At 40.1% G+C, this 23,907-nt stretch overlaps 2 protein-coding genes across 2 annotated transcripts; both read left to right on the plus strand.

The window, feature by feature from the left end:
- The first annotated feature begins 1,450 nt into the window (after positions 1-1,450).
- Positions 1,451-7,516, plus strand: LOC149110594 (uncharacterized). Its single transcript, XM_089292492.1, has 5 exons — positions 1,451-1,513; positions 3,800-4,037; positions 4,458-4,611; positions 5,873-6,096; positions 7,181-7,516. The coding sequence occupies exons 2-5, from the start codon at positions 3,932-3,934 to the stop codon at positions 7,210-7,212; spliced, it is 516 nt and encodes a 171-aa protein (XP_089148618.1). The 5' UTR covers positions 1,451-1,513; positions 3,800-3,931; the 3' UTR covers positions 7,213-7,516.
- An 11,241-nt stretch (positions 7,517-18,757) lies between these two features.
- LOC149110595 (uncharacterized) lies at positions 18,758-23,369 on the plus strand. Its single transcript, XM_089292841.1, has 2 exons — positions 18,758-19,364; positions 21,439-23,369. The coding sequence occupies exons 1-2, from the start codon at positions 18,779-18,781 to the stop codon at positions 22,296-22,298; spliced, it is 1,446 nt and encodes a 481-aa protein (XP_089148967.1). The 5' UTR covers positions 18,758-18,778; the 3' UTR covers positions 22,299-23,369.
- The last annotated feature ends 538 nt before the right edge of the window (positions 23,370-23,907 follow it).

Below are 23,907 nucleotides of genomic sequence, written 5' to 3' on the forward strand. Positions count from 1 at the left end.
TTTATTGGTCTAGGACAGCTGTTATGCTTTCCACACACGTTCTGTTTACGTAGCAAGGATATTGGTTTTTAACTGAGTGTATTAAAGACCATGCAGGGTTTCTTCTCATGACAAACACTTCATAAGGAACTGAAGAGGAACGATTTATAGAGAGACACTGAACATCTAGGGAACGGAGTCTAAGGAGATCCTCACAGCCCTCGTCGTATTGGCTTTCATTCAAACTATAACTGCAGTGAGTCACTTACGATAAAAATTTTGAAGAGGTTATTTTTAGGGCTGGTTTTTTGTGGATTTTGAGGTACCCGGTCGTTTCGCCCGATAGCCAATACGCCCGGACTGAAAGTCTCTTCGCCCGAACTGAAAGTTCAAAAAAGGATGGGTCAACTTTTCTTTCTTAGCTTTAAACTAAACGAGCCTAAAAGACAATATTGTTGGCGTAATGAAACAAAATTAACTCAAAGCATGCCTATTTCTCGTTCTTTAATCCACTGAGCACGGAGCTAACAGCCCAGGCGAACCGAGTATCAGTCCGGGCGAACTGTACTCCGGCGAACTGCCTTTCCGGCGAAACGACCGCAATTTATCGGTGAGATCACACTTTTGCAATTTGTATGGTTTTCAAAATTTTATCATGGGAACAAGGGAATCCAGATGATCTGAAAGATCATTAAGGACGAGTTGGATACCAGTTTCAGGTGAGTGATGAGGCAATTGGCAATTGGGCGACCAAAATTTATCTGCGAATAAATGCACCAGGTCTCTCGGATTATCTAGCTACATCTAACCTAACTCTCCTCAGAGCGAATCGGGCTAAAACATGAAAAGGCAATTTAATTAGATTTGCCGAAGTCTTTTTACTGACTACAAAGCGACTAAAAGGGTAAAAAAATAATAACAATAATACGTGGCATTTCGCAAAAAAAGAGTGTGAACGTTTTACGTTCAGCAACAAAGGAGCTTTTCTCGTAAAGTATGACCTTTTGCAGCAGTTGTGATGTTCGCGCATTTTCCATTCTTAAGGAATTTAAGTTGGTCTACTTGGTCATATCAGTTACTTGCGTATGTAAACCTTCCAAGCAAGATTTACACAAAGACTTTGAACATCTGTGGAAGTGGCGTCTAAGTCGACACACCTTGCCCTTGTTACAATGGCTTTCATTGAGACTGTGATCGAGGCGAGAATCGAGTTACCATCGTACAGCCAAGATGAAAATTCAGCGGGAGTTCGTTTTTCACTTAGGCTTTTTTGTTCAGAGTTTGTTCAGATGAGATCATAATCAAAGTTACATTTGGATAAAAACATCAAAGCAAGCAACGAACTGTTAAGTGCGGTGGACGAATTTTATGAACAGGATTTCTTTTCCTTGAGGCTGCTAGTTTTATCAGAGTAGTAAATTATTTTTGTGATTACACTGTTTTAATCATGTTTTGAATTAAACCTTTCTTAGGTACCAGTCTCTCCAACGTTAACGCTATTCGCAGCCTCTACAAGAAGACAACCGGCGGTGATGTAAGTAAACTTCAGCTTTTTTCTCAACACTGACTGTAGCTCTAATCATTTACGAATCAAATGATCCCAGAAGTAATTTGGCGATATTTTCCATTTCGACACATCAAATTTTTGATTAAATATTTTTTTTTTCGTTGAAAAGCTCTGACACCCTACGATTCATTGTCGATACCAGCAAGCGCGATGTAGTGGCACAGCCAACTATGTGACCTTCAACAGGTTGCTATAGCAACATAAGATGGGGTAAAAAAATCAAATCTGCATCAGCTGAGTAACCTCGCTAAACTATCTTTTGATAACTGTGTTTTTTTTTTTCAGAATAACTGTCTAACATGAAATAAGTTACAAGCACCATCTTGAGCTTATGGGCTAGTGAGAATTTTGTTCACCCCATGGCCCAGGGAGTTAGATAATTAGGAGGAGGGGAGCCAAGTTCCGCGATTATTTTGAATATTTGTCTTGAACATGTATTATTAAAGTGCACCTAACCCCCAAATTTTTTTTTCGCTAAAACAAATCTAGACTTTATTTGAAGCATTTGGGCGAAGAAATTTTTGAATTTGGTTGAATCCTCGATTTTCTATGCCCTTTCAAAGTCGCGATTAAGTGTTTCACGACCGCGTTTTAGGGAGTCTAGGGCGGCGGTACCTGATGACGTCTACCCAGGAACCAAACACAATAGCGCCTCAGTCAACTCACTGTATTTGCTCGAGAAAATAGAATGCAAAACTAATCGTTCCGATGTATTTTGGGACTAAAACGTCCAAGTTTTGTCTCAGAATCATTTCTTTTTCGTCACTGGAGTCAGAGTTAAGTTTCGATTCGGAAGGCTCCGAAATAAACTTCGATCGAGCACGTTCGACAACTCTGAACTCACTGCTTAGAGCTTTGAGAGCAATTTACAATATTTCAAGCGACGACGGGAAAGACGTCTTTGCGGACGAGCTGCTTGTATATTAGGAATGGAAAGCTAGATACGAAGTGGAGGAGCAGGCAAACGAACAGCAGGAAAGAAAACTCAAGGACTGCTTTGGATGGTAATTTCGTCAACTAAACATAAGATTCCCACGCGTGTTTATAGCCCGTTTACATTTGTCCTTACCGAGAATGTATTTTGTCAAGGTTCTGTTAAATCCAGTTTGTGTTTTACTTTCAGTTGAATGCTTCATGTTTATAAGAGCGACGTACGTGTTGCAGTTTTCGAGACTTGATGACCTCCAAAACATTGGCTTCGATCGATTGAAAATCGTATTGTTTGAACCTGTATTTTTGAAGCTGCGGGAAGCAAGGCGGAAGGAAACATTTCATACAATTACCGATTTCACATTGTCACACGTTTTAAGTCGTAACTCCAAATAACCAATGTAAATTGTTCTCAAAGTTTGCAGTGAAATTCGTCGGATAAGCGAAAAGGGTGTGTTCCCTAAGCGGTCCGCAGATAATGTTACGCGGTCATATTTTCGACGCTATTGCACAGAATCTTTGTCACACTGCTGATTTCTAAACCTTCGAAAAACTCTGTGAGTCTAACAATTTTGTTATCATGTAATTCTAGAGGATTAATCTTCGACTTTCATGTAAATCGAAAGAGAAATAAGTGTTGGTTAGCGGCGTACAGTTGCGATCTATTTACATATCAGTATAACGCTTCTTGATCATGACCGGATCACACAACTTTGCCGGTTATGTTATAAATACTGCGGGATTGGAAGATATAGGTTGTCGGTGGTATTTCTACAAATTGCTGGTTAGCTTTAAGCAGAAAATTTATGAAAATAGCGTTCGAAAGTCTGCGGAACAAATTCCAGTGAGAGTTCTTCAATGGTTCTCACAGATTCAGTTCGCTTGTTTCGGTTCGACAAAATCAACCATCGTTTACGTCTTTATTGCACCATTAGCCGATCATCGTCAGTAAATTGTACAGTATATCTTTCTTTAAATCTGGAATATTGCTGCAACAGCCGATAGCACCTCTGGAAGGCGTTTCTGCGCACTTTTCGAATGTGTATTGCACCATCCTGAAGGAAATGAGAGGAAATGAGATATCCAACCTTCCTGGGTAGACGTCACAAGAGCCGCTGGACCCATTCTCCTCAAACTCGGTCGTGAAACAAAATGGCGGTGTTTTGGAGCTATTTTCGAGATTTCGTCGTGGCACAGAAAATCGAGGATTTAACGGAATCCAAAAATTTTTTCGCAGAACTATTTCAAATAATAAGTAGATTCGTTCTAGCGAAAAAAAATTTTTGGGGTTAGGTGCACTTTAACGACTATGATGTCATCCAGGGCACATACTACGGTAACTACCGGGGAGGGGGTATGTGCACCCTCGATCCGCTGTCACCGATGGTCATTCAAGACAATTGAATTCGCGTTGCTGCTGGGCCGAAAACATTTCAGCAGTCACTTGGGTGTGGCATGTGTCTGGAGATCACCGGCAAGGGAGAAGGCAGCGGACATAATCCCATCAAAGGAAAAAGAAAGGCTGTGATAGTTGATTTATGCGCCGAAGGCTGTGGACAAAGTAAGATAGAATTTGTTGGACGTTGTTTTCGTGTGGAATGTTTTGTCATGTGTCTGGTTATGTGAATAATTAATTTCTTCAAGGCATTGAGTTTGGAGTTTGGAGATTCAAATGTGTTACGTTGTTCCATCTTTGCTAAGCATTGCGTTATTCTTTAGAATTTTTGCGCATCATTAGAAGGTCCAAAAGCAACATTCATATCACTCAAATGGAACAGGATTTGTAGCTGTAGAATCGAGTTCTCTTTAAATATCTTTGTGTTAAAAAGATTGTGTTCTGAAACCTCATTTGCACGTTTTGTATCCGAGACTTGATCGGCATTGTCTACCTCACGTTTGCAGCTGAAAAAAGCCCAAAAGAAAGCCAAGAACATGTTAGTTAAGGGTAATTAATAATACTCTTTAAAACAATTTGTTTTAGCCGGAATCGATTTCTTCACACCCGGTGACGGCCGATGGAAGATAAATTATAAAGCCATCGATTGCCCAACCCTTCCAGGAGCCAATGGAAAAATACAGTTTCGTTTCCAAGGAAGCCATGTTTGGTACATCAAACTACAGGCCAGAAACACCAAGTTAGAATTTTTTGTTTTGTTTGCTTCATTATTGATGAAACTAAACTTCAGCAATATAGACAATTTATATACTGGAGTGGCGAATTGCTAGGATAAACTGCTAATTCTATCTGTACATAAAGGACGTAATACTGAGTATTATATTAAAGACCCGGCAAAATTAGCTTTAATTAAACATTGTGTACACATGAATAAAATGATTTGAGCACAATTATACTCGTCTGCAGAGAAGAGGCCCTATTTCTAGGCCATATTTTCCCTGCAGCGAAAAGGACCTGATGATGCAGTGAAGAGTTTGTTAAGTGATCCCACCCCTCTAACGTAAAACAAGCGTTCAATCTGGCTTAACGATCAAGAGCATCGCTAAAAGCCATCTTAGTAAAAGTTTGGTTTACACATGGGGTTCGAATCTTTCTTTTTTGGACAAAATTCAAATACGAAATAGTGCGTTTGACAAAAGGGATCATAGTTTGAAAACACAACAGCCTCCAAGTCTGTCGGGTAGACCAATCAACACGCCATTTTACGATAACTGCAGAAAGTCTCACGCACTCATTGGCTAATTTTTATTGTCAGTAAGCGAACAAACACATGAATTTAGAATTTACGCGATACGTCAACGAGCGAGAGCGGACAATTTAACAATTTGGCGTCAGATTTCCATACGTCTGTCCTGTTACTGACAATGTATTTCGTCATAACATTGTCAAAGTAGTCTGCGGATCAACTCGGCTATCACTTCGTGGATACACAGCTACTTTAACATTGTCATGACAAAATACATGATCAATAACTTGACAGACGCATGAAAAGCTGACGTCGATTTGTTAAACTTACCCTGTTGTGACGTCATTGCTAGGACTTGCCTGAGCACGTTCCGCGTCAATTGAGAAATTTCCCGCGCATTTTAATTGATTCAGAAACCACACCTCGAATGGACGTCTTCGGCGATCACGCATTCCACCTGGAATGGATGTTGCGAGAATCTATCTCAAATCAAGGGGTTGATTCTACTGGGCCCTACTGCTCCACTGGATGATAATATGAACACCTTCATGAAATAACTGCTGGTATAGACCCGAAAAAAAGAACTCATTCGCCAACAGAGAGATAAGGAGAGTGAAAAATAGTATAACAAGGGTTCGAGATTTGTCTTAAAACTAGAAATACAAGTCATCATTCAGTAATGAGAATTTAGACCTCAAACTCGAGGCAGTAAAACCTACACGCTTCTCATTTATCAATCTGTTTCCTTTTCAAGAGTGCCGACAGCCGGAATAGAAGTTATTGTGAAAAACAAGTACCACTGGTTGACTCGTCAGAGTGACAACTTTTTCGTTGGCACAAACCTCGGTAAATTCTCGACTTCTCTGCGAGTTCGTTTGACCTCCATCACTGGTGAGCAGGTGGAAACAACTATTCGTCAGATCAAAAACGACGTTAGTTTTCCAAGCGGAGTGCAGTTCAAAGGAATTAAGAGCGGAAGTGAGTATACTGGTCGACCTTGAATGAAGGAGTGAAGGAATGAAGGAATGAAGGAATGGAGGAATGAAGGAATGAAGGAATGAAGGAATGAAGGAATGAAGGAATGAAGGAATGAAGGAATGAAGGAATGAAGGAATGAAGGAATGAAGGAATGAAGGAATGAAGGAATGAAGAAATGAAGGAATGAAAAAATGAAGGAATGAAGGGATGAAGGAATGAGGGAATGAGGGAATGAAGGGATGAAGGGATGAAGGAATGAAGGAATGAAGGGATGAAGGAATGAAGGAATGAGGGAATGAAGGGATAAAGGGATGAAAGAATGAAGGAATAAAGGAATGAAGGAATGAAGGAATGAGGGAATGAAGGGATGAAGGAATGAGGGAATGAGGGAATGAAGGGATGAAGGAATGAAGGAATGAAGGAATGAAGGAATGAAGGGATGAAGGAATGAGGGAATGAGGGAATGAAGGGATAAAGGGATGAAAGAATGAAGGAATACAGGAATGAAGGAATGAAGGAATGAAGAAATAAAGGAATGAAGGAATGAAGGAATGAGGGAATGAGGGAATGAAGGGATGAAGGAATGAAGGAATGAAGGAATGAAGGAATGAAGGAATGAAGGAATGAAGGAATGAAGGAATGAAGGAATGAAGGAATGAAGGAATGAAGGAATGTAGGAATGAAGGAATGAAAGAATGAAGGAGTGAAGGAGTGAAGGAATGAAGGAATGAAGGAATGCAGGAATGGAGGAACGATGGAATGAAAGCACTCCTACGAGGTTAGCTATATAATTAATTTGAAGGAAAAGTCTCGCTTAGCATTTGACGAAAAAAGTTTTAATCAAACCAAGTAAAGCGTACCCCTCGAGAGCACATAAATAACTGAATTGCAATAATTTATTTATTTATTTATTTGAATATTGAACCCGGTAGAATACGGTTAAACCATTTAATATTCAAATAATCAATCTATTAATGCAATCTTCAGGGATACGCTTAACTTGGTTTGACTGTAAACTCTAAGAACATTGTTATTCCCGTGTTCATTTTTATATACATATATATTTTTCTTATTTTCTGATTAGGTAAACCTTTGAAATGCTTCGGTCAAGGTTAATAAACACCCGTAACTTTCTGACGAGATGAAGCGTGAGTATAACTGATTGCTTTTCCTCTTCCACTGACGTCCATATGCATATCTCTAGGACAGGATAATAATCATTTGTTATTATATGACTGTGTCTCACAAGGACTGGGAACTACCGAATTCACGAATTTGATTGGCTGAGATCGATATTGACCGCGGTCTAGATTTTCCCATCTCGACCGGCATCTAGACCGATTACATTTTGCCGTGAAAAATTTGCAAACTAAATACAAAAATATTGACTATTTTCTTCTAAAATATTAGTTCCAGAAAATATCCACATTAGGAAAGTGCGAAGCCTGATGAGGAAAAAGAGTAAAGAGGACGAGTTTGGCAGAATTAAGTTCAGCTCATGGCCGTTCGCAAGCAAAATGTCAGCTAGTACAAACCAGTTACATTAAACGAATTGATTTTTTCTTGTTTGCCATGTAATAAACATCTTATTAACCGAGCTCAGTCGATCTGTATGTGAAAATCTTGACCTCGGTCGTGTGCACAGACCTCACTGCGTTCGGTCTGTACTCCCGACCTCGGTCAAGATTCTCCCACACAGACTGCCTGCTCGGTTAATAAGAGCTAATTATGAAAATATAACTCGTCAGTTTGGACGTGAGTAATAACGAGAAGATTGGGAACTAAATCACTTGTTGTAAACACAAAATGGCCGTGGCATTTATCAATTCACCGTTTACTGTTCATACATGTATCTGTGCCGAGAGTTGTCCAAAAGAGTGCTTCTACAACCTTTCAAGAGTCTACATGATTAAACCGGCTTCGCGGAAAACAATGGTCAGCAATACAAAGAACATCGAAGTATGTGACGGTCACGCTCGACACAGATGAGGAACGTATAAATCTACTTTATATACAAACCTACAGTTGGAAGGAAAAGCTGGCAGTTTTAATGCTACCTAGGTTTTAAGGATCGCTACAAAGGACCAAAACTTTAATCTTGAAGCCAGGTAAGAGATTTACGGGAATTTATCGGAGCACTTTACGAAGGCGAGTGTGTTAGTTACTCACTGGAATATTTTCAAAATCTCCTGAACTTTAAGCGGTCGTCAGTTTTGAAAACCTAGTGGGCAGACAAATTTTATTATTGTTTTGAATTAAGGGACATTTATTCTTTCTATTCATGTAGTTCAGCAGTTTCAAACAGGTGCCACATTTTTAAAACGTGCCTTCAAAGTAGAGCTATTTTCGCGTTTGGTTCAAAACTCGATTTAACGGGTAGAAAATCTCCTTTTAACCGTTGAAGGAACAACATTGAATTATAATTGCAACATGGCTAAACAAACTGCTATGATATATCTATAGTTGAAAAAAAGAATTGGGACTTTTGAGCGAATATTATTTTTTTGAGAGCGCCGGCAATATGTGCTATTTTTCCAGTTTCGGCGGGCATGAAACTTGTGTCGAGCGGACCGAACTTCAATCAATCCTAGAAAACTTCAATTGAAATTTTTAATGAAATAAAACTCATTTTAGTGATTTACTAGGTAAGGGCTTCGAAATCCCAGCTTATGAGAAAAATCGAATTTTCGAAGTAAAATCAGTGGTCGGTTCTTACAGAGACAGCCTCTTAAGGAGTCAGCCAATTTAATAGAGTAATGCGCTTCGACCAAATGAGTGATACTGCTGAAAATATACAATCGCTACTTCGCTTTTTGTGAATTACTCGTGTTAAAATGACACATTGACCTCACATAGCTTAATATACTTCTTCAAATTTATTCAGCGGAGTACAATTGATGCCTTTTGATATGTTAAAACAGTTAAATGGTTCATCTTCAGTTAGCGCTACACGTTGCATTGCCATTCGCGTTTTTCCTACGTTCTTTTTATTGTTCGGTAGACACGTATTAAAACTATGAAAACCGTCAACAATTTACAAAAAGTTGAGATTTACACTTACATTCCAGCATTCATCACTCCCGCTTCAGCTATAGGCATGAATTCGTCAGCAGCCTTAACCAGAACACTCGGTGGATCCACTTGGCTCCTCCTGGCGGGATCCTTGTGGAAATGGGTCCAGCTATGTACCACAGTCCCTTCAACACCCTAACTGGGTTCCACTCCTTCCAGTGTGATCTCCCTCCTCGCTCCCTCATGTGCTCTGAAGGCCACTGAGCATTTATTAATGACCTCAACTTAAAGCTATCTTTAATTTGTCCACTGTCAATTATATGTACTCGTTGGTTTAACCCTCTACAGCCACAACTCAGGGCTTTGAAGATGTGGCTGCAGAGCCCTGAGCTGTGGTGTTTGTATTTTGATGACACAACTGTTAAACTGTAGCAGGGTTATGTTACTCCATTGGTCTAAAACTGTATTTGATTGTCACAACAAAGACACCAGAGGTCCAGAGCAGCTACTATTTTGATGACACAACTGCGGTAATCAGCTGGATGAATGAGCAACATCATGTGAGATATCACCCAACCATCATCTTCATGGATCCAACTCTTGATGTAATGACTAAGGATAAAAATAGATCGAGCTATGAGTTTCTACTTTACTGTAAACTTAAGCAGGCTGTTACCTTCCTTAGTTTAAAAAGCACTTCCAAGTGCATTTTTGCACCATCACGGAGGTGTTTGAAGAGCAAAACCGATAATACCCCTCTGCACCAAAAGTTCCAATTTCGGATTTATTTTGATATATAGCCTGTGGGAGAACAAGACTAAAATTACTGACATCTATTAGTTCTTGAAAGGTGCAAACTGCGAGATTCTCAACTGAGAAAGAACTACAAAACCCAAGGAGCATAAGACCAATATATAAATCAAGATAGGTAATTGCCAATAGATAAAAGAAGAATTAGGCGTAGGTTACATTGTACCTCGTGGCTGATTTATGGCTAAAGTCATTCAAGGAAAAGTTAGGATCTTATAGTTAAAGGCAATTTCGAAAGAAAAACATGATCAAGTTCTTTTGAGACATGCAGCACTGACTCGCTTTTGTTTGTTGAATTTCATATCAGACTGGTGGAAAATCGTGTGACAGTTAAATGTCACAATTGACTTAAACCGTGTGTAGCGCTCTCTAGCTGTACAACATTAAGCTGTAATTATTTTCTTACTTATTTCTCTTATTTCTCTTTCATTCTGTTGTTTATATAATAACCACCGTATTTGATCGGGGTTACACTGTTCCCATTTTTCCTAATAAGAGGTTTTGGGGGTTTACGTGTCCGGCTTTGGCGCATGTAGGATGTTATTTGATGTATCTTTCATCCACATTGTTGTAACCTTATTGTGTCAATTAAAACATGTGTCTTCATGGCACTCGCTGACTAACGCGTCCATGCCTCATAACATTTGAGTGTGTAGTGAAGGCAAAATAGAAATATTAAAGGCTTGTAATGTTTCCTTGCAGCAATGGGGTATGATGTATTCTTGTCGGGAAGGCAGGGGGGTGGGGGGGGGGTAGGGGAGACACCTCTCACTCTTTCTATTATCTTTGAGCTTCTCAAAAGTAGCTACCATGGGTGAGTCAATCAGCCTGTGTCCAGGCTTGTATCCAACAGGTTCTAAGCGATTGCAGTCACATCGTCACTCAGGCAATAGCCATGCAATAGCGACCACGAAACAGTTCTAGCATAAAATTTTGTTCTCTCGCAAATGGGATTTGGGATAGGAAATGGGATTAACCTCCCCCGCCTCCTTTGGCACTCTCCTCACAGTACGTAAGACTGTAGTATGATCGACTGCTTTGCTTATAAGTTAATTTGCAACAGACTTCCGCACATCTGAAATTCAAAAGACACCTGCGCTATATGCGTGCAACTGTCATTTTACTTTTTAAACGTTTATATAAAAAAAAACAACTAATAGTTCAGGAATTCACCTAATTCTCCAACTGCGAAACACTTAACAGGAATCCCGTATTCAGTTGCAATAATCTCGTGAAGGTGGACTCTCGATTCTTGGTCATATCGTGACCACAAGTCTTTCAAATTGCAGCCAGTTCGGAATGTAGACAGATCATATAACGCTTTATTTACTCGCGCAAGTTTACTTTCAGTTTCAGTTGATTTGCAATTAATTTGCGTCAAGAAGATTACCAAACAAAACGAGAGAGCTTGAAAGACTCTGGAGTGTCCTGAGATTGAACGCTGAGCGATTGTAAGTATGACCAAGTTATATGTGTTAAACCCTTCGCAAATTTTATCAAAATAATTGTAGACCTCTGATTGAACCAGTGCATTAGTATGATAATGCATGTGCCGGGTTGACCAAACTCATGCTTGTTATGCGTCTCTGGGATCAGAGGGGGAAATTCTGTCAGATTATCAAAACTGATTTACCTTCAGTTCAGTAAATTTCTAACTGTAGCTTACAGTACTTAACAAACCGCTAAATCAGTGCTCTTCCTCTTGATCTTTGTCGCACAATGTTGGGTGATTTCCTTAACCAGCAGCAAACACATCAAAGAAAAGTCTATCATCATGATTTGCTGCGCTATCAGAAAAGAAGCAGATAAGAGTTCGAATGGCTAATCCGCTCAATTCCGCCCTGCGATAAACTTACAAACTCTCCTTACTTGTCTCCATACGATTCTTGTTGTACCAGTTGGGAGAATTTGTTTCAAAGTTAATTCCTTTGGTGATCGTAATCTCTTCTTTCTATTTCGCCTCGGCAACCGGCATGTTCAATTTTGTATTGTTCTTTTGCGGAGAACTACAAGATTTGATCACTGCTTGGTACAGGACCAACAAAAATTGTAAACTAATGTACAGCATTGTGAAACGATTCATTATTGTTTACGTAAAAGTGAAACCAGCGACCGAAATGAACAACATTCTCGGCCCAAGGAGAGTTCCACATAACGCCCAAAAGCACTACTTTCTCAAGCTAGACGTTAGTTTGTGCTTAATTGTAAAGAAGCCTTAAAAAATTCTCAATAAAAGGAAAGAAAAACAATGTTCCTTGTAACAGCTTAATTTAGTGAAAGGAAACTTCTAGATGTCTGGTTGACCTTTTTGTTTTTCCCGTCTCAGGACTTGATTCACGAATCGTCACTGATGATACAAAGTTATTCGTTACTCGGAAGATGAGGAGATCAGCAGCATTTCAGCCGTACATTTTAAGTTTCGACAACAAACCGGTGAACCGCTGTGAAGACTTTTCCCGCTGAAGTCTGAATTACGACCTTTATCTCTGAAGTTGTAATTTTGTTTTTGAACATATCACGTTGACCTTTTGGCTATCCAGTCATCTCGTGACTACAAGTCTTTCAATAGACCACTTTCGACATATTAAAATTCAGCTTGGCAGCGAGGCTAAGAGGACACAAACAAAGGAAATTGAATGACCGTCTTTATTCATTTCTTTTGTTTGTGTCCTCTAGGCCTCACTATCAAGCCGAATTTTAATACATCGAAAGTGGTCTATTTGCAGTAAGTTCGGAATCATAGGCGGATCATATAAGTTAACGCTTTACTCGCACAATTTTACTTTCAGTTTCAGTTGATTTGCAATTTGCGTTCAGAACATTACCAAACGAAACGAGAGAACTTCAAAGACTCTTGAGCGTCTTGAGTTTTAACGCAGAGCGACTGAAATGAATGACGGTAATGATAATGAATGTGCTGGGTTCACCAAACTTATACTTGTTGTGTGTCTCTGGGGTCAGAACGAAAAACTCTGTCAAATTATCATATTCCGTCCAAACTGATTTACCTTCAGTTCAGTAAATTTCCAATTGCAACTGGGTAGCTGGAAAACGCGGGGCCAAGGTCCCGAGCTACGGGGTCCCGGGGTATGGAAAACACTTGGGCTGGTGGAAAACACGGGGTCTGGTGGAAAACACGGGGTCTAGTGGAAAACACGGGGTCTGGTAGAAAACACGGGGTCTAGTGGAAAACACGGGGAACCATTTTTTTTTCGCCAAAATAGTGAAAATGAGAAGTCGAAATTTTGTTAGTTTCTATTGCAATGAAAATCAATTCATTATCTCGGCGTGAAACGCGTTTCTCAAACATTTCGTGAGAAAGAAAACCATTCAAGAGCCAACGTGCCGTGCAGTGGTTTTCTCTTACGTGGGGCATCTATTTTATTTTTCGCAATAACTTGTGTAGATTTATTTAGTTTACCTTTAAAAAAGAAATATCGAAATAATAAGGATTTTTTTGCTCAATATCTTTAACCATGAAAAGCGACAGTTGCGTATTTGCTCGATTAAAAGCCGGTTACCCGCAACTAGGACCTCAAGAAATGGCGACAAAAATCACCATAGAACATAAGGAATAAACAAATAAAATATGCCCAGCCCAACCGGGCCAAATTTGAAGCAAAAGTTATGGGGTTTAAAGGGTTATTGAACGAGAAAATACAGTAACCTTCTTGAAATTCCAGTTCCAAAATAAAACCTGGTGTTCTTTCAAATAAAACAGAAGTCGGCGCAGTACTGCAGTTGCTTGCGTTAATTTCATCGCGAATAATCTCCACTCTTACGAATGTGGATTTCGTTTTTGGTGTCTCCTTACACACGAGTTTACCAAAAAATGTTGCTCTAGTGAAATCATACTGTTATTCCCTTTACATTAACTATCGACTGGGACCTCACTAGCGATTCATAAATGATCACACTCCACTGAGGTTTATAATTACTTCTTTCGTATTGTACATTAGGGACCGGTCATTATTTATCGCCTGGGGGGCGGAGGATTTTGTGGGGTATCATTGGATTTTTAGGATGACAGAAGTGGGGATCAGTCATAACTGAGAGCACAAAGGGAGGGGGGGGGGGGATCACTAAGTGTCACCTGCCCATACAGACTTGGTGGATGGCTGTTTGTCACTCTAAAAAGTAACTTTGCAGTTTAAAAGCACTTGGGATGGTTAGTTGCTGGTATGTCAACTGACATCAGTCACAGGATTCTCAGTAGAACGGCGGAATTCTACCGGCTGTAAAATCGAATGCAGCCACCTGCTCCGGTCATTAAGTTTTGTACACAGATAACAATAAATTAAGACTTGCAGACTGAGACGTTTCAAGGAGAAAATAGTATTTCAATTAAAAAGGTGAAACAGCGCTACTTGCTACATATAATTTTCTGATCGTAAACAACTCATTTTTCGTAACACTTTGCCCCCCAAAATGCGTGAAATTGCATCTTTGGCAACCTACAATTTCAAAATTGTAGGTGACTTGGCCATTCGGGCGAATCGGACCTCACTTTAATTTATGCCGCCTGTTATGCTTTATTGGACGCCTGTGAAACTTCTGCTAAAAACCCTGATCAGATATCGGGAAGACACGGATCAAGAGACTGCACCATGGCGGGACCCCGTACCCCGGGACCTTGGCCCCGCGTTTTCCAACTTGCCCTTTGTTTGATAATCAGACAACATGACGTGACACTTAACTTGATTTGCTGGTTCGTCGTTCTCCGACTTCTGAGTTCAGTTTCGTGTATTGTAGGAAAGATGATTCTTGGTGTGCTATTTAGCAGTTTTTACATGTATAGTTATCAGGTTATTAGCTATACGGAAGTCGCTCTGCACAGACTGAAGTGATTGATGTGATGGCTTCGGGATTGTATTTCGGTTTGAGGTCATAAAGAGGTGAACATATTTGCACCGATCGAAGCCCTTTCTTTTGAAATGTTCACCACGAATGTAGAATATCTTTAGAGGTATTTATTTTTAGGTAGTATTCTCTTTGATAGTTCGCCAAGTGAATGGAACTTGTTGTAATAAGGAAACGAAACATCGAAACGAGCGAAACGAGGGGGCTAAAATAACCCACGCGAAACGGCCGAAACGAAGGATACAGAAATGAAATGACTGAGATAGGATAGGCGAAACCCAGCATCATTACTGAGAGCTAACCGTAAACAGGCTAACCAGAGTGTAATCAGACTGCATGTACATCTGTTAGTCTAAAAAGCACTAAGACATGCTACTCAAGTCATTTGGGGGTACCAGCTAGATACTGTGGGCAAAAGCCTTCTTGATACGAAGGTAAAGGAGACTAAGGGTTCACCACCCTTGAAGTTTTATGTGCTCCGAGATCATTTAAGACCCCTCCTTGGTTTAGAATCATGTTTAGACCCAGAGCTAGTCACCCTGAATAACAAAGTAGAACAAATAGGTTTTAGTGTTGATGAAGTTTAAGAAAAATTCACCCTTCTGGATGAATTTCAGGATGTTTTCAAAGGTTTAGGATGAATTGAGGGAGAGTATAACATTAAGTTCAAGGCTAATAGTCACCCTACTATTCAACCACAAAGGAATGTCTCATTAGGACTGATAGACAAACTAAAGGGAACTCTTAACAATCTTGAAAGAAAAGCTCCTAGAAAGTATTTTCAAAAAGCCTCTTTTCAAAGTATCTCCTCGCTTGCAAAGAATGAGACTTCATTTACAATAACTTACAGAAGAATCCTCATTTCTCTGCGTGTTCAATGTTCTTTTTGGTCGATATCGATTTAAGAGAATGCCATTTGATATTTCATGCGCAAGTTAAGTGGCCCAGAAAATGGTTGAAAAACATTTTGGCGATATTTCAGGTGCATTACCAATTTTCGATGATATCATCATTGGAGGTAGAGATGAACAAGAACATGATTTGATCTTACGCAAGGTGTTGACAAGGGCACGAGAGCGCAATATTAGATTCAACCGAGACAAAATCCAATTTCGAATAAACAAAGTCAAGTACATGGGTGAAGTTGTTAGTAAACCGGGATTTTCACCAGACCCGGACAAAATTTCTGCTATTCACAAAATACCCACCCCGTCAAGCAAGCAAGATATGCAAAGGTTATTTAGGCATGATCAACTATCTTGCCAAGTATATTCCAAACATTTCTGAAATAACTGCTCCATCGCGATCCTTACTTAATTCTGATGTGCCATGGACTTGGTTTCCCAAGCACGATACAGCTCTTGCTAAACTCAAATCCGTCCTGAGTAGTGTCCCAGTCTTACGATTTTATGACACAAGTTTACCTACTACACTCCAAGTTGATACCAGTAAAAGTGGCCTAGGAGCATGTTTGGTTTGATGCAACAGAATCAACCAGTGGCAGATGCTTCACGTGCTAAGTCAAGTTCAGAAATCAGTTAAGCCCAAATTGAGAAAGAGCTCTTGGCAATCGTTTATGGGCGAGAGAGATTTAACATGTACACGTAAGGGGCAGAAGTTGAAGTACTCTCAGACCATAAGCCCCTAGAAAGTATTTTCAAAAAGCCTCTTTTCAAGGTACCCACTCGCTTACAAAGAATGAAACTTGCAAAAGCATAATCTTAAAGTGAGATATGTTTCAGGAAAGTTTCTTTATATTACAGATACCCTATCAAGAGCATTTGATCAGTCCAGTGTTCCTACTGACGATGATATACATCGCGACATGGAGCATTTCATTCATAGGGTAATTATCGATCCCCTAATTTCGGATGTGAAGTTAATGGAATTACGAGAACTTAATTGCAATAATCCTGCTATGCAAATGTTACACAGGTGTTCCATGGAGAGTTGGCCTGAACACAAACGTGATCAGTGGCGGATCGAGGGGAGGGGTCCGGGGGCCCCGCCCCCCCCCCCCCCTTATTTTAGGTAAAAAAAGAAGAAATGACAGAAGGAAGAAAAGCCGGCAGGGCAAGTAAAACAAAACCGGGCCCCTCCCTTAGCTCAAGGTCTGGATCCACCACTGGTGATGTACCTCTTCCTCTTAAGTCTTTCTGGAATGTCAGGAATGACATTCCGGTTACAGATGGAATCCTACTCATAGACAATAGGCTTCAGTGCCATTCCATTTGCATGGAGAAAAGATATACTCCAGAAATTTCATATAAGTCTCTGTGGTATTGAAAAAACCAAAGCTAATGCGCCTACAACGGTACTTTGGCCTGACAGCATATTGAAGACATGGTGTCCTGTTGTGAAAAAGGTTTCGAGATATCAAAGTAAGGAGATCAAAGAACCCATGCAAATTCGAGAAATCCCACTTTTACCCTGGCAAATCAGATGTGTTAGAACACAAAAATCAAAACTATGATATCATCCGGTGTCTGAATGAAATTGTCTCAAGCCATGGTTATCCACAAACTCTAATTGCAGATAACGTGCCTTACAACTCTAGAGAAATGAGGAAATATGCTACGCCGCAGCATTAACACTACAACAACTAGTCCCACACATAGTCAGGCAAACGGTCCCGCAGAAAAGGCGGTTCACATTGTTAAAAATTTACTGAGAAAGGAGTGCAATTTGAATGAAGGTCTAATGGAATACCGTAATACACCAACAAGCAAGGTCAAAACGCAAATCCTTTGTTGGTTTCCAACCGTAAAGGTCGGCACACACGAGGCGACTAGCCCCTGTGACTAGTCCCTGCAACAAGTTGCGAGGACAAGTGCCGTCCGGTGTGAACTTGTCATTTTTGTTACAAAATCTAGTCGCAGGGACTAGAATTTGGTCCCGGCGACTAGTCCCACGAATTCAAACTAGTTGAATTTTTGGGACAAGTCCTTGCGACTTGTTCCTCAAAACGCTTCTTGTAAACTGTTCGTGGGACAAGTCCCTGCGACCAGTCCCTTCGTGTAAACTCGCCTTTAGGGGATTAGTTGCAGGGACTAGTCGCAGGGATTAGTCGCAGGGGCTAGCCCCTCTTGTGTGCTGACCTTAAATGAAGAGGAAATTTTAGTAATGTACAAAGCGGCTGTCGCGAGTAACCGACACAAAACTATTTGTTTACAATTGCAGTATGGAACAACTTCGATAAAGCGACTCAAGTATTGTTTGAGAGATACGCGAAATTAAAACAATGAAATTTATGAAATGTCTCACAGCATGGTTTCAAATCAGGAAGACTTCACACTCCTTTTGAAGACATCTCGCCGAAGCAGAAAATCGGCAATTCACTTCAGTCTGAATCTTCGAGTCAGAAACTTCCAGCAAAAAGTGTAAAAACTAAACTGATCTAATCTTTTCGACAGATCAAGGAACCAAACAATTTTTCCGCGCTGTGTTTACCGTTTTTTAATTTCTCTAAACATTTGAAACACACTATAAACCAAGGCTGCATCTCTCTGGGTCGACCTATTAGGAGGAGTATGGCCGCCATGTTGCGCAACACCTTCGTCGTTGTCGTGCGTACGCGCCCACGAGCAAAACCGCCAGCCATGATGACCATGGAAAAAACAATTCACCGGTGTCTGATATATAGATTTAGATTTCAGTGGAACTCCTGAGCCAGGTTGTTCAAAGACCGATTAAGCTAACCCAGGATAAGCGAGAATTTTCATTTGAGTTTTGTAAATTTGTGATGAGGTTTTCTGTTGAAAAAAAGAAACGCGTGACTTCAATGAGCTCTAAACTTGAGCCGGTGATATGGTCACATGATACTGGTCAGCAGATACCTTGTTTTGTCAGTCGTCAATTGACCATAACATGGATGTCCAATATCAAAAAAGTACACTGTAAACCAAGGCTGCATGTCTCTGTCAACCTACTATTTGGAGTATGGCCGCCATCTTGCGCGACTCCCTCGTCGTTAAGAGTGCCTTATCCCTATGCAAGAACCATGTCTTGTCCTTTTGCTGGCTCTGCTATTACACAGGGTCCTAATGTTGGCCGAATTGACAGGTGGTCAGAGTGGAACCCAACTTCTATTGAGCCCAGATGGTTGATTCTGTCAGGTGCTTCTGATCCTCCAAGCCGCATTAATATTTCTGATAGAAGGACCAGGGATATTCCGGGAGTGAGAAGAGCAGGCACTTTTCTTTCTGGTGTTGCTCATGATTTAGCCAATATGGAAGCTGCAGTCGAAATTAATTTGTTCAACACTGTTAAAGACCTCTATCTAACCAAGACAGCAGCCTCTGCTCATGTCAGGAAACTTTTTGAAACATGCAAACGTGAAAAGTTAAAACCTTTCTTGTACTACACTGGGCATGGAGAAATTGGGACTGGAAACTGGTGCTTTGCTGATGGGACAATCAGCATTCAAGAAATTCTTAATATGCTTCCTGGTGGAACTTACTATCCAATGATCTTCAGCGATGCTTGCTACAGTGGCCATTGGGCAAATTTCTGCCTTGAAGAGAACATCGCAGGTTTCCACTGTCTGGCAGCATGTCCGGAGTATTCTAAAGCTTTTGATACCAAAGGTTTGTACAGCCTTCAATTTGATTATTTTAATTCTGTTTAGCTTGAGAGATCTGTAGTAAACGATCTCTAAATTTTCTCTAGTAGTGGACCGTCCTATGTTTGTATGTGTGTATGTACAAGATTCAAGTTTTCCAGTCGTTTATCATTGCATATATATCATATGTATCAGCCCAGGTGGAAGTGAGTTACGGCAACCAAAGCGCTCTTGCAGTTTACTGAGCCCGGAGACTGGGGCCTACCGGAAGTCCCACTGTAAACCAAGTCGTCCTCAGAACCTCCAATCTCGTTCCCACAGTCTTCGTTCCCCTTGACCAGCGGTCGAAAAACGAGAGCTCTGGGGGCAACCATTTTGAAATAACCCAATACTGCCCATCCGGTTTCACTGCGCAGTCAGCATCTATGGCCCACGCCTGAAATGGTTGCTCTCAGAGCTCTCGTTTTCCGACCACTGGTCAAGGGGAACGAAGACTCTGGGAACGAGATTGCAGAACCTCTAATTAGGCAAGGCTACAAAAAGGCCTCATCCATGCCAGCTGATTCAAGTGAAAATTTTCAGAAATTGCAGCTCTGCCAGAGAAATGTCGATGAAATTTAAAAAGGACATGAAATAGGATATATATATAGTTAACAAGAATAAACGTCTTCTAATGAAAGGAAATGTATTTTTGGACTTACTTGCCACGTTTTAGCCCTTTAAGGTGGCTCCATAGGGTAATCATTTATGGCGTTGCGCACGCAAGTGTTATGTTTTGAATGCTGTTTTTACATTCGCTTTCACACCTAGTCCTCTCAAACTTATTACATGTAATAAGCAATGATTAAATAGTGTTTTGCTACCATCTCGGTTAAAATTGTGGGATTTAGTCTTAAATTATTAATGCCCAAACAAATGTGTTTTTTACTGTTTTTATGGCTTTATTTGTGATTTTCATGAATTCCCTTCGGTGAAATCTTCCAAAACTTTTACATCACTTCGCTTCCAGCGGGATACGAATTTTAAACACGAAGAAAGGAGGGTTTGTAAAAGTAGTTTTTCAATATTTTCAAATTTATGTCTTTTACCGCTGCAAAAAATCTGGTCTTATGGATTTCCCTGAAAACGAGCTCCGACTAAAGTAAAATATTTACTACCAATCTGCCAAATTTTACGGAAGAGATTTCTTACCAAGGAGCAAGATTTCCCTGCGTATTAGGGACCAAAATGTACAATGTTTTACTTTGGACCATGCGCATAAGTCAAAAATTGGACATTTTTTTCGCTGGCCTGATTCGATTTTTGTTCTTGGCCTTTTCCTTTTCTTTTCCTCGCCCCTTTACTGAACTCTCACTAGCTCTTGCTCTCCATTTCCTTTCTGACAGCCTTAAAAAGTTCGGTGTTGATTATCTTTAAAGCCTGGAAATGGAACCTTGATCGATTTTAGGTGTGATTGGCCATTTTACCACCAAATTTTGCATCAAAAACTGCTCACGTTTTTTTCAATTAGCTACTTCAGAATGCGGTTGATTTCCAAAACGGACAATTGTGTGGATAGATTTATTCTAGCTCTATTATCTACTTATCAAGAATACCTATTGACGCCTAAATTGATGACATCACAAGTGGTACAAAGAAAGCGCATAACCCCTCAATCGTAAAAAAACGTCCGACTGCCACTAAAAGGGTTAAAAGAGCATAATGTAGCATAATTTGGTTAAACGAGCATAAATTTTAGCATAATTTGGCCAAAAGTAGTGAAGTGCTACAAGCATAATATAATGCTACAAGGAGGGAGCGGTTTGAGGGCAATATTTACCCAACAGGCACACCTGTAAACTAGCTAAGCTTAGTGCTTGTATAGCTAAGTGCATGACGACTGTAAATAAGATTTACATTTTACATTACAAATTGTGGATACCAACAAACATTCATCTAATGTTGTAAAGAAGCTTGCATGGCGAATTTACAAATATCCAAATCCGACTGTCTCTGTCTATGGCGTTCATGAAGGCTGTGCATGTCACCGTGTGAAGAGCAGAACTGAAGTCGGAACGATCTGCGTGTTTTATCTAATTGATTTTTTGAATACCTTTTAGGCAAAGGTGGAGATTTGACTTTATTCATGACCGGAAAGAAATCACGTCCTGGCACTGAACCTATATACAGTGGAGGGAACAGAAAAGACTTTCCGATTACCACTGGATATGACTCAGTTAAGTACGTAGATTTTATAAGAAGCCATCTGTTCAATTCTGAAAATGTCCTTATCTGCCAAAATTTTCATGACGGATACTTCAGTGGATGTTTTGGTCCTTCGAAAAGGTACAGTCCCATGCCCAACCTTTCCTGGGGAATTCGGAAAAACTATGACACCTTCATTAAATTTGTAAACGAAAAGTGGGAATGGAAAAATGGCAGGTCACTTAACATATACTCTCTTGCATGCGACGAGAATTTAGGATTCGGGGTATTTTTCATGGAAAATTATGGCACTGGTCAGTCGATTGTAACGAACTTACTTGATATAAGGAAGAAATGGGAAGATGGTTTTATGATCACTGCATGTGCCGCCCGGGGTTCAACATTTTATATCATCATGACCAAAGACCCAAATGAATACAAAGGGGAACAGACATGTTTTACTCGTATTTCACGCCAAGAGGTTAAGAATGAAATACAGAAGAATAATAGAGAGGGAAGAGTTATAACAGGGATATGTTACTCCACCGGACTAGGTCAGTATTTTGTGGTCATGACAGCAACACCACAAGGGCAGACCTATGGGTGGTTTAATAACAGGACTACCAGATGTAACTGGGTGCAAGAGAAATATAAGGAGGGATTTCATCCTACCATTATCTTTGAGGATCCAACTGATAACAGCATCTTAATGGTGATGACTAAGGATGAAAATAGATCGAGCTATATATGTAAAATTAATTTTAAAGTGGCGTGACCAAAGGGCACGTCTTGCTAAGGGAGTGTTAGGAATAACAAAACACGCTCGTTCGACGTTTTATTTATCCTACAATGTATAGTCAAACTAGTTGGGACCTAGCAGAGTTTAATGCAATTTTAAATAAAAGATCTAGTCAGCTCACCCAATATGCAAAAGTAATTAAAAAAGTAGTTAAAAATGCTAGTCAAAACTAGTTGTTACTTCGTGCAGAAAGTCCATAAAATTCGCTTTAGGTTAGAATAATCAAATACATGGTTAAAACCTTTTGTTAGTGCTGGCCAAGTTAGAAAGAAAAATCAATCAAAGAAAACAGAAGAAAAAGATCCTAAAGATCAATTTCGTTTTAGTTTAGTCATATTCAGGTTTAAACTTGTTATTGCACTGTTTTCAGAGTTCATACCTCTTACTAATCGAGTTCGAGGTCCGTACTGTAAGTTACGGACCGAGTTTTTCCCCCCTTCGATTTATGGCCCAAGCGCGAAGCGCGCGGGCCATAAATCGATGGGGAAAAACGAGGATCCGTAACTTACATTACGGACCGTGAAGACGGGGTTAGCAAGATATTTATTATATCTCTGCTGTGTTGCCTGACGGGTTCGGAAACGATTTCTATTGACGCAGACTCGAAATGCTTCAAATTTCTGACGCACCTCGAAAGCAGAACGAGTCAGTTTGAAATTGTTTTTAAGTCGTTAGCACGCTTTATTGCACAATTTAGAGTATAAGAATGTTTCAAACTTTCACTTGCTATAAAACTTAAGAACGCTCGGCGACGAATCACGAAACAGTTTGGCAACAAAACCAACTTTAAATTTTAGCGCGCCGTACAGGAGAATACGGCCTGCTAAATTGACCAATCACAGCGCGCGTATTAACTGAGAGATATAATGAAGAACTTTATTGTAAAACATTTTCTACAGTTTGTAAACCTAAATATGTCCACAGATGTGATCCTGTACACGAAGAGTCTAGTTGTAGTAATGTTGCACCTTGATGGGATTGCAAACATAGCTGTAAATTAGCATAACAAAAGAGACATCAATAAAAAGGTTGTAACGTTTCACCAAATAGACTCGATCGTTTCTCTGTTGTAAGTAAGAATCACTAATTACTCGGCAGAGGAAAAACTTTCATAATCCACACTTTTTCGTTCATCTTCGGAAATGTAAGTTTTCCGGCTCAACGAATTTGTGCCCAAGATCATGTATCGTGCAGGTTTTCCAGGCAGACCAATTAATACTTATGGCAAAACGATCTCACATTGTTTTTCACCTAAAACGGTGGTTAAAGACTTCTGAACTAGTAAATTAAATAACGATCGGACGTGTTCTCTGTTTGATCCTTCAGTCGGGTTTGAGGCTTTCAGCTACTTTGTCCTCAATTAATCAAACTCTGGAGATTCCACTCGGTGTAAACCCCGTTAGATCCAAGTGAAAACCAAAACTTAAATGGGGTGAGGGCAATTATAGTTTACCAGTTGAATCGGGTGTTTTTAAGTTCCACTCACAGCAGGCCAAAGGAACACCCTGATAACTTGGTTACCAAGTAATGAAAGGCTCAGCGCCAATAATTCTATTCGCAATGTTCGACTCGACTCGACTCAAAA

This window comes from Orbicella faveolata, unplaced genomic scaffold, assembly GCF_042242905.1.
Source record: "Orbicella faveolata isolate gen_17 unplaced genomic scaffold, um_ofav_v1 contig_24, whole genome shotgun sequence".
Lineage (NCBI taxonomy): Eukaryota > Metazoa > Cnidaria > Anthozoa > Scleractinia > Merulinidae > Orbicella > Orbicella faveolata.